The 11717-nt window shown below is 42.2% G+C and overlaps 1 protein-coding gene across 1 annotated transcript; it reads right to left on the reverse strand.

Moving 5' to 3' along the window:
- Positions 1–2814: 2814 nt before the first annotated feature.
- LOC119341064 (putative cytochrome c biosynthesis ccmC-like mitochondrial protein) lies at positions 2815–4180 on the reverse strand. Its single transcript, XM_037612962.1, has one exon. It carries the CDS (start codon positions 3559–3561, stop codon positions 2839–2841), a length of 723 nt encoding a protein of 240 aa, XP_037468859.1. The 5' UTR covers positions 3562–4180; the 3' UTR covers positions 2815–2838.
- Between the last annotated feature and the right edge of the window lie 7537 nt (positions 4181–11717).

Below are 11717 nucleotides of genomic sequence, written 5' to 3' on the forward strand. Positions count from 1 at the left end.
AAATGGTCTCTTTTGATGGGCATTTGTAGATGATGGTTGATACTGCAAACAATGCCTTCTTGACAGCTCTAGCATCACCAGTTATCTATTAAGCATAAAGATACATTAAAGATAACAATTAGCGGAATATAAGAAACAAAGAATAGATATTGAATAAAGAAAAAAAAGAGCAGAGCCTCATAACCGTCCTAATAGAGATAATACCACGTTCGTCTTGTTCTTTACGCCGATCCAACTCGTGCTTTTTAGGATGGATTTCACACGGAATCAAGGGAGGTGCGGGATACGACCCATATCACATTCCTGTGCCATAGCTTGCAAAATCAAATAAATCTATCGAAGCTAGGGTGCCAGGCCTATAAGAATCAGAAGAACAATCCACACTAATGTAACCGTAAAGAAATGGCGGCTCTAACATAGATTTTTCTCAATATGTCATGTTGTTGAAAAATCCTGTGGTAGCATGGGATGATCGGCACTTTAGTTTTAGTTATTGATTTACGCATCACGCATTAACTAATATTTATGGGGCTGGAGACTTCGCTAAAGCATGCACATAAATAGATGAATGAGAGATTACAAGGCAAGGAGATACAGATCTGGGGGTTGACTCAGAACTTGTACATAGGTCAGCTCACTAATGCTTAATAACCAATAAATAGTCAATCAAGAGATATGCACCAGCAAACAACATTATACTGAAATAGTGTATTAGGCGGCAAATGGCACAGAAGAGTTTAGACGATAGATTCTCTACAACAGGTAGGGATTGGGGGTTATACGCTCTTTTCTATAAACAAAGTAGGCTTGTGATTGTCCGCATCCATCACTCAATCATGCAATTCAAAGAAATGGTTTACTTATCTTCTTCTAAAGGATGGAATTGCTAGATTTTCAGTAATATCAATTGAGGAAGAAGCTAGTCCCACTTAAATTCGAAAAGAAGACCTCTATTGTGACAGAAGATTACTCGCCCACAGCATCTCACTTATTGATTGTGACATAGCTCTCTATCTCCGCTCATAAGAAGATAGCGTTTCATTCACTCGCTCTAGAAACCATAGGAGCTACTATTCCACAGTTTATTAAGAATGGGCACTCACTGGATTCAGGCTTCCACCGTTCTAGCTTCTCTTCGTAGTTCACTAGAATGTATCGAGCATGTTTATCCGGATCAGGAGGCTTTACATAAATTGCTACGATTGCCAAGTCGAAAAAGAACTGGGCATGAAAGTGAAAGTGGAAAGAGAAGGGAGCGTGATTTGTTTCAAGAATTGGATGCCCTTGTTAAGGAAATCTAGTATAAAAGGAGAAATTGGGCCTATTTATAACTTTTGGTACCTAACCACCTGAACTGGGAATAATGGCTAAAGATTGAAGGTTCTAAGCCATGTATCAGAGCCGGTTATTTGAGTATCGATGCTGTTGGAGTCTAGCTTCCGACCAATCCACTTCACTTCGGAGGACATAACAGCTTAAGAAGAAATCGAGATCAGGCCCGTGGAAAGCACACACACACGCCTGGGGAATGAATCCACTTTTGCATTCTCAATACTAGGGGGGGCTTCTCCGATCGATTGCTTTAACTGTTATTCCCCAGATTGGCGAAATGACCTTTCGTCTTCCTTCCGTAAAATAATAAAATGTGCTTTCGCCAGAAGAAGAAAAAAGAAGATAGCTCAGTAAATGGCATTCAAGTAAAGTCGAGAAAGAGGCCTTGCTTTCGCACAGGAAGGAAAGAATTGACTCGGGTAAGTAAGCACTATTGGAAAGATCAATAACGTTTGTCCAGGATTATTTTCCTCATATGTAATTTCACCTCAATGTGGAAATGTCCGATCTTATTCCAAAATAGAAGGTCTTCATGAAGGTCTGTCTTGTTTCAGGAATATAGGTACCGAAGTTCAATAGCGGTAGGTACCAAGGAGAAGACGAGTCAGGGCCGATTGACAAGACTAGCTAGGCTGACCTTCCAGCCATACTCCATCCAATATCGAACGGAAGTGCTAAAGGTTTCATGTGATGCTGACCTCAATGAACCAGACCTCGAGAATTCGTTCATCCCTTCGCTCCGAGGATTGGTCGAGTACTTGGCCACATGCATGAGTAGGCCTGTTGCCGGGATGTCCCATTAAAAAGGCAGGTCCCATATTTGAAATACAAAAATAAGATCAGATAGCGCTCAAGAGGTTTTTCTCCATACAAGAAATCCTTCACTCGCAGGGAATTCAAATAGATGTGTGGAAGATCATCAAAGAAAGGAAAAAGACTGAATTCGATCCATCTCCTCCCTTTTCTTTAAACCAAGAGCTACTCCTCCCTTTTCTTTTTTTATGTAATTTCAATACGATTTCGTTTGTGTTCATGTTTTCAATTTAGAACCCCACGGAAGTGAATAGAAAAAAGCAAAATACCCCTGTGATACGCCTTCCTTTACCTATTTCTAGATTGATTGATGTTCAATGGAGGGAAACTTGCCATTCCTTCTTTCCTTTGAAATTGTACATTTTTTTGATTATGAACTAATTGTATCCTTTTTGTTCCCATCGAGCTTTCTTGCCTAGTGACTAAGGATTTTCACACTTGTTGTGTCTATAAAAGATTTTCTCATAAAACACTAACAGAAGTGTTAGAGGGATTCACTTTCGATAAGAATCCAAAAGCAAGTTCCCTATACTACCTTCTTTCCCTCCTCTGTTTCTGTCTTTAAGAGGCAGTGCATCCGGCAGGAATCGAACCTACTTTTTGACCCATTTTGCCATTCTAGGTTGGTGGGCGCTTTCACCATTCAGCCATGGATGCTTTAGCGAGTGAACTAGGTTTTTATTTGAGAGCGAACTAGGTTTTTAGTGGTATTCCTTCTCGAGCTTCTATTTCTTCCGTTAAGGGAGATTCGGGAAAAGATGGAATAGGAAGACGTGTTTCCAGAACGAACAAGATACGGGTAGAGAAGGGGAAGTTAGCAAAGTTAGACAAGATTGGAATGGGCATAGGAACATGTATTGATGTACCAGATCGGCTAATGCTCCCAGGTTGATGCGATGTATTCCACCAGTTGACTGGAGACTTTATTATTGGTATATCGATCGGTCCAGCACGGATTGAAATAGGAGCCGGTTCGACAGGAAGCTTTTGAAAACACAGTGCACCCAGGTAAATAAGGAACAAGATGAATACAGAAGTTAAACGAGCATCCCACACCCGAAAGGTACCCCACATAGGCCTTCCCCGAAACCCCCCAGTCACTAACGTAAACAAAGTAGAAAAAGCACCAATTTCTGTACTGGTTCCGGAAGAGCGAAGAAAAAGGGGATGTTTTGTTAATGGGAACAAGGAACTGTTTATAGCTGTCGCGATATAAATAACTATACTCATCCGAGCCGCAGGAACATGTACATACGAAATACGAGAATTTCCACCTTGTTGAAGATCTGGTGGTGCTACCCGAAGACTTAAATGAATAGCCATCGCTGTTAAGAACAACCGAGATCCAATGAGAATTTGCGCGTAGCTTTTTGTCTTTGACATAAAAAAATAAGGTTGTAATAACGAAACTGACATTTTATTTTCCTTGCCTTGCAAGTGGAACAAGAAAGACTATATAGTTATTTTGATTCTATAAACAATCAAAGGATTTCGCATGCTTTCCATGGAATGACGGAATTCCCCTTGCTTAGTTTTCGCTCCGCTCGTGCGTGGCACTCCTTGCTTGCGGAGCGGCATATCGGAAAAAGAAGGATTGACTTTCTATACGGGCCCGTCCCCTCTTACCCCTAACTAACAATTATGCTGCTCTCGCCTTTTTGTAATCTTATCTTTCAAAAATGCACTACTAATTTTTACGGCCTCCTTAGTCACCCTATCCACTCTCGTCCTGTTTTCGGGTTCCCTTTCAGGGGATGAGGATATTTTGATGATTTCTCCCTCCGTAGGTGGAAAACGCGTGGGTGAGTAGAGTCTGTGCTTTGCTTTTGGGGGCACCGGCAAGAAGCTTCTCGGCCACCCTACTCTGACTTGATTAGCTACTAGTAACTAGGATCGTTCAAACAGTCAGTCAGCAATGCGTACTTCTTTCCTAGTTGAGTGGATCTGCGTAGCAGAGCCCAATCTTCTACCACAAGCTCTGACCTGACTTGTTGTACTTGATTCACCCACGTAAATAGACAACTTGGATAATAAAAGTCATCCCATTAAAGAGAAGTGAGTCCGCATGTCGGCAAATGATTTGGAATTGAAACTGGCTACAGAGGAAACCGAAGCCCTAACTCCCCATACTTTCTATCTTACATCGCCATCGAGCCCTGGCTGTAGAGTCACTGGTTTCTAATCGCAATGGATTTAAGTTTTCTTTGGCTTTTCCATTCGCTTCGTTCAACCCTGATCTGGATAGATAGCTCGGCTTCTATTAGCTGAGAATGGTTTTGTCAAGGAAAGGTTTCGCTATACAACAACAATGAACTCACTTCTGATCAAATTGGATTGGATGAATCGGTAATCTTTCTCTGTCTTGTGAGAGAGAGTCACTTGCTGTATTGAGAGCGGGCGGGTGACATGCATTAAGCGAAATCAGTTGTTATGTTTTTGATCTTATTTGCGCGAGAAGACCCTTGACTTAGGAGACGTGTTTGGCTTGGATGATGCCGCTATGCTCCTATTCACTTTCAGAGACCGCTCTGAGTTTGCCGGTTTTGCGGCAACCCTTTCACTAAGAACATTTTAGCCATTAACGAAATGCCACTATTCCACAATGCTTCTTTGATTTATGTGTAGAAGCGGTAGTAGTGAAGAAAATGGAGGGAGAAGAAAGAAAGCGACATGACACGAGAATAGATCACATCCGACAGCCAGCCATGCCATTAGATAGATCCGCTCTGAGACTTCTGCAGGATGAGATCCGCTTGGTCTTGTGATAGGGGCTTGAGGAGGAAGAAGAGGGGATTTCTGAAAAAAAAAGAATGAATCTCCTTATTTATAGGGAACAGGACGTGTGACTTCCTCAAACGAAACGAATGTGGCTTTCGTGATAAGGCAAATCCTTCGTTCGGTACAATCAACATATTGAATCTACGCTCGCTCGGCTCGGTGCTGAATGAACTCCTTCATTGATTCCGGGCTGCTCATAGGGGGACTGTGAAAGCAAGCGTAGGAGATCAAAATGTGAGTCGAGTCCGATGGGTAAAAAGGGGAAGCAGGAAAGGGTTCTGATGTGAATTCTTCTGGTTTGTATATCTATCTCAGCCCTTGCTTGAAAACCTCAAAATTGACTTGCATCTTCCCTTATCACACTACACTTTCTCTTCCTTATTCCATTTCACTGAGCTAAGCAACACTTTTTCACGTATTCACCCGAGATATTATAGAAATTGGTCATATTGATCTGTCATCTTGTTCTTGATAGGAACTTGCTGCTGTCTTGGTTGGTTTGAGAGCAGGCACTGTCTATATATCCAAAACCGGAGGAGAGTTTGGGTTTGGATCACAGACGATCGGAGATTTTGGATTGAGATGGATGGTTGTGCTTGAAGTTACGAGTCGGGTAATGCTAAGTTGAATCGGTTGATCCGTTTCATCCTCTTTCGGCAAAGGAAGTTGGACTTTAGTTAGCTAAAAAAAAAGTACCAGCAGCCTGTCTGTGCCCTTTGAGTCTATAGCCGCCAAATCTAAAGATTCCTTAAGTTGTCGTACGGCTTCTTTTTCTTCTTTTGTCAATGATCGGTGACAATGAATGCTACGAATGTTCGCTTCCACTAATGTCGTATAAGAATTGTGAGGTGCCCATAGCTTCCCGGAAAGAAGAAGAGTCATTGTCGTTTCCTGACCGATATGAATGCACATATTGACCCTCGCCTCGGGAAATACCACCAGTAGAGTCTGCAGAAGGTGTCGTTCAGGAGAGATGCTGGGCTCTAGATATGCGAGTGAGATACCCTCCCTCGGTCATGACCTGGGTTGAAGAAGGAATCTATGTTCTTGGAAGCAAAGAAAGAACTCCGGTATTCCGACCTTATCTTTTTGCTCAAAGAACGAATCAAACCCCTTGTCGAAGCCCTTTATGATATATAACCCTGGATCGAGTCAGATTTGGGGCGGCTGAACCCACTTAAGCTGAAGCCTTAGTAGATGTCGACGGAAAGGTGAGAAGAGCTGATCGAACCTACCAAGCAACGGTTAGTTGTGCGGTGTACATACAGGCTGGTTTCGCCATTAGCGATGAATTGGATTTATTAGTAAGGGAATGAATGAAGCGGACCGGAAAGAAGATGGATTTTGGAATAGAAAGAATTCCTCTTCTAGGTTTCTGCTTCAAGTAGTAAGCAAAGGATCCTACCTGCTAATGGTTGAAGACCTTGGCGGCCTCTAGTTCTTCTATCTAGTTTTTTAGCCTAGCGCGAACGAATAAGCTTAAACAAATGGTTTCTTTGGCAACGGTTTTTTCTAGTTGATTTGTCCTTATATATATTAGCCGTAGTGTAGTTTAATAAACTTCTCATAGCTCTTATCATTCCTTTATCCATGCATAGACTGGGAATATATTAGCTCTTAGCTCTGGTACTTTCTTCTTCTTTATTTGCCGTTGCATTCAATAGCCTATTTGAAGTTAACAAAAGCTTTATTAGCTAGCTCTATGAAATATGTATATCTTCTTGGCTATCTAGGCTATCTCTACAGGCTTTTTCAACCTATAAGCAGACCTTTGTATACACCCTTGTAACTGAACTAGCTATTCACAAAGAAAGGTCTATACCGTACATATACCAACTACGCACCCCTTGTATACTTCTTTTTCCTTCTCCCGTGCTTCAAGTTCTGCCCCGGCTCACTCCTCTTTCCAGCAATCTATGTGGGAAGCACTCGTTCAAAGTAAGTTGAGATTCAAAGCGTTCCCGTAAGCTAGTAAGTCAATCAAAGCTATAACTCTATTTGTTAGTTTCAGGAAACTGGTACATATTTCAAATAATAATAATAATATATATATTATTATTTGGTATTTACCAATTTTAGACTAAGCATAAATTCATTTGGAAAGAAAAGGGAAATCCCCTGAAATAAAGGATTTTGACTACGTTACCCTCAAAAAGAAGAGGAAGACAAACTAGCCAAGAGACAGAAAAAGGTAGAGACCAACCACCGAAACAAGGGAGTAAGGGCTAGGGGGATATGGGCCAAGAAAGGTCTGATGTATCGGTCAGCTATACCTAATCCTTCACTCAAAAACGCATCACACCCTTTGTAGGTTCAAGCCGAAGTCAAGCATGATCACCTACTGCAAACTCCAAATATCGTGGTCGGCGTACCTGGTCCTGAACTGCTTTTAATCTAGAATAAGTGGAATCTTCTCGGCACTCTCCTTCATCTTCTGTGGCCCCCTCGGTCGGTACGTGCCAACCCCAACAAATCGGGGTACGACAAAGGTTCCCGTAGAGTGCTTCGAAAGGTGCCATTCCGATGCTAGAGTGATAGCTGTTGTTGTAAGCAAACTCGGCTAATGTATCTCTATGCCTATTTAGTAGGCCTGCTCATTGATGCTCTTCGGGCCGATTGTATGGGATGTGTTCTGGTGTACAGTGGGAGATGCAAGGATATTGATTGAAGTTTGATTTGTTGGCCATGGAGTTGGGAGCATATGATGTAGTCCTAGGAGTAGACTGGATGAGGAAATTCCCTATTATTTCAATAAGTCTTTCCGTTGGTTGTAACTAATCACGTACCCGCTGCTGCAGAATTCCTTTTACCTAACCAGGATTGCAGTAAAGATAAACAACGTTGGGCCTGCCTGCTTGTTCAGCACCACCCATTCCCATGGGAATATATGGGTTTTTCGGTCCAGTGGGAGGAGCATTTTCCTTTGAAGGTAATTTTCCCAACCAATAAGTATTGGGCTCCCAAGTAAACAAAGCGAAGGATCAAGTAACCAACATGTTGCAGAGCAGCCAAGTAAACCCAGAAATGACTCAAGTAATCCAAGGGCAGAGCAACGTAATCCAACGGAGGGGCTACGTGATCCAACAGAAGAGCTACGTAAACAAGGAACACATGAACCTGCTAAGGATCCACTCCACCTGCCAAGTGGACCAATCACAAGAGCTCGGGCCGAGAAATTCAATGAAGTAATCCATATGCTGATTCAGCAAGCCAAGCATTGGAGTTGGTATTCCAAGTTTCTTGAATAACCTAGCTGTCTGAAACTCGCCAATGGGATTCTGTGTAATCCTCCGGTCTACATGGTGTAGCTAAAGGGCAAAAAAAAGTCGCTAATTAGTGGCACTGAAGTATGCACCCGGCGTGTAAACTTCTTCTTTTTATTTACCAATGTCGCTATCCGACTGATCATCCTTTGAGACCACGGAGAACATTAGAGAGAAAGATACGTCACCTAAAAAAAATTGACACCCTGACTTATATGAGTCGGCTAGAAACTCAAGGCCTGGCCTTTTGTGGGAGAATGCTGAGTCCTTCCCAAAATCGCCTGGATCAACGAAAGATCTGGATAACGGTAGGTTGTGATACTGATGTCTGATTTTACTCATATACATCCGATAGTGAAGGCCGTGAAGTTTGAACAGCCTCACTTAACCCTGGTTCGGTAACCTTTCTAGCGCCCAGGTATCCATGACCTGTAGATAGAGGCCCACTTTCCATTGGATACTCCGAATAAAAGAAGAAGTAGTTACCTAATCATGGGTCTATACGTAAGATCTCCTTGCGTAGAGGTTAAGGCCAGACGGATTACTGAAATGTAGTTTGACTAAAGTTTCCTCATCAACTGCGAGAGTTTGTGGTGTGTGTTCTCGGACCAAAGAAACCAAACAAGCATACCTTTCCTTTAATGGAGTATCTTGGGTATGGTACTCCCTCTTTATCAGCTCGATGTTCAATCAGCATTCCTTCACGGGGATCTTGACCGGATGTAAGTCAAGATTGCTATTATCTTTTTAAAGAACATAAACTTCAAAGCTTCTAGTCTGTCCCAACTCTTTCGAACCGCTCTCCCAGTCAACGTTCAAAGGCATCACCATACCATAGAACTTTTGAGCTTGAGAAATGCTTTTCTGGCTTCTTCTCCACACCTTTCTTTAACAACTCAGTTAAAGGCCTGCTGATAGCTCCATACCCCGGTACAAACCTCCTGTAATAACCCCTGCAACCCTCGGAGTTCTCTGACATTGGCTGGTTCTGGCCAAGCTGTCATGCCCTCTACCTTGTTTGTATCAGTAGATACCCCAATTTCATAAATAATGTATTTCCTTTATGAAATTTGGCTCACCCACAAAAAGTTTGTTCTGCCGGAACACTTCCTCTAGCAACTTGAGATGCTCCACCATGGTAGAACTGTACACTAGAATGTCATCGAAAAAGACCAATACCCCTTTCCAACATATCTCTTTAAAAACACTATTCATGAGTTGTTGAAAGGTTGCCGGGGCATCACCTTGAATTCAAAAAGCCGGTCCTTCAGGCTGTTTTGTAGATATCCTCTTCCTTTCATTCTTATTTGGTGATAACCAGCCCTCAAATCTATCTTAGTTCACACCTCATCCAAAAGTGCCGGTCTTCTATGATAGGAATGGGGTATTTGGAAAACATAGTTGCGCATTTAGTTTTCGATAGTCGAAACACATTCTCCAGGTTCCATCTTTCTTCAACACCAGAGCTGCTTTGGGGCTTGTACTGGGCCTGATTACAGCATTTTGCAACAGCTCCTCTACTATCCTTTCAATCTCTGTTTTCTGGGTGATAGCATTTCGTCGGAATACAAATGGTGGCCCACATTTAGAAAACTTTTTTAGGGTATTCTATTTCAACAGAATAGATCAAACTTTTTATATATTCTATTTCATCTATATAAACTAAACGGCCCACTCAACTTTCTTAATTCATCCAGGAAGTCCTTCCAGGTTTTGGAGGTTACACGGTTTAAGGCCCGGATCGCATAGTTGACTTGATCGCGCCTTTTCCCATATAAAATAAGCTCTGCTGCCCGGGAGATGTCTTCATCATCATCCAGGCTAATTCCCCGGCTATTTAGAAGCTCCCTGGCTTTAGATTCCAATATATTGTCCCTTTCTTTCGCTGTCTCTATTCTATTGGTGGACGGTCGTAACTCTAATATAGGGCTTTTAAGCATAAAAATCAGCTGCAATCTAGTTTTTTCACAAAGGCTGGTTGAGGCTCAGACTCAACCATCTGTGCTTTGCAGATGATCTTTTTTTTTCAGCGGTGGTGATCTGAATTCTATCCAAGAGCTTACTAGTATCATGACTCATTTTAACAGAGTGTCTGGGCTTTCAGTTAATGCCAAAAAAGTAAGATCTTCTTCAGTGGTATTTCCTTTTCTTTGAAACAAACTATTTTTGAGTGTGTCTTTAATGAAGGGATTTTACCAGTGAAATACTTATACCCTCCATTCATTTCCTTTTCTTTCCAGGCTAGCTCCCTCCGTAGCCGGTGGTTGATGTAGATGAGTATGGGAAGACAATGGTAGTTTCATTCTAGGTCCCACTAATTGTTGAATAGTTGGTTTGAGTTGTTTTTTTGGATCCATGCAAGCCATTTCCAGTTGAAGTCATAAGGTACCATCCTGTTCCAGCCAGGAAGGCAGCTCTATCTCACAAGTTAGCTGGATCTTTTATTTAAGCCAAAGGCTAGAAAACCTATTTCAAATGAGTTTGGGCTCCGTTAAGTTATCCTCATTTCCTGAGATAAGCGCAGTTCAACAAAACTAAAAGCTAGATATATCGTTGTAAAGTAGAGCTAGACTGCATGATTGGATTGTATAGAAGGATAAGAAGGATTTTAAAATTCCTTCTTTTTTTCTTAAAACGAAAGAAGAAAGAGAGTGGGATGGTATGAAAGTAAACGCAAAGAGCTGATTCGATCAAAGAACCTCGCAGCTTTAGTGCAACAAGCCGATCGAAAGCACTCATCTTTATCGACGAAATGCTTTTTTGTCTCTTCCTCACTAAACGCCCGCTTCCTGGCTCCTCCCTCTTTGCCTAGCGGTTAAGTAGATAGTAGGCCCCCCTGGCCCCGCAACCAAGAGTCACTCGTCGAAAGCTGACCAGGAAGACAATAACTGCTATTTCAAGAAAGCATGGTTGTAGTTCTTCTATTGACGAAGGGAAGAGGACGGTCTTACTTTTCAGAGATACCTGACTTATTAGTGGACTGGTCATGTCATAGCGGAAGGTCAGAGGTGGGAAACAAGGAAACAGAGGAAATGCTTACTGGGACATAGCCTTCGGTACGAGTTGAAGGGAAGAGGTTTGATTGCTAATAAAATGAGTGGAAGAGCTGCTCGGTCAAAGGCATTCTCTCAAGTAGCAAAGGCAAGACGGAAAAGCAGGAATGAAGGTTGCTAGGTACCGCTCCGTGGTAACATCTATCGATTCCGCTATCGGGAAAGTCTGGCAAGGGAAATATCTGGCTGAGGAATTAGAGGAACTTTGGTAGCACTCGGGGACGGAATCAATCAAAGAACTTAAGAAATTGCCCATACCGACAGCAGCTCCCGCTTTAGAAAAAACCCTATCTCATCAGGCAGGTATACCTGACCCTTTTTTAGCTAGTTTCGGGAAAGCGGTAAGTTAAGTAAGTCAAGCCCTTCTAAGCGAAGAATAGCAGAGAGAAATGGGCAATTGAAGCGTCTTTCTGTCTATCGATGGCAGAGTCTATTGATCCTCCACAATCCGGTAATGCCTTTTCTCAATTCAATGCGG

This window comes from Triticum dicoccoides, chromosome 7B, assembly GCF_002162155.2.
Source record: "Triticum dicoccoides isolate Atlit2015 ecotype Zavitan chromosome 7B, WEW_v2.0, whole genome shotgun sequence".
NCBI classification, from domain to species: Eukaryota; Viridiplantae; Streptophyta; class Magnoliopsida; order Poales; family Poaceae; genus Triticum; species Triticum dicoccoides.

Coding starts and splice junctions, on each gene's coding strand:
- LOC119341064 (XM_037612962.1), bottom strand. CDS start 3,561: ATGTCAGTTTCGTTATTACAACCTTATTTTTTTATGTCAAAGACAAAA.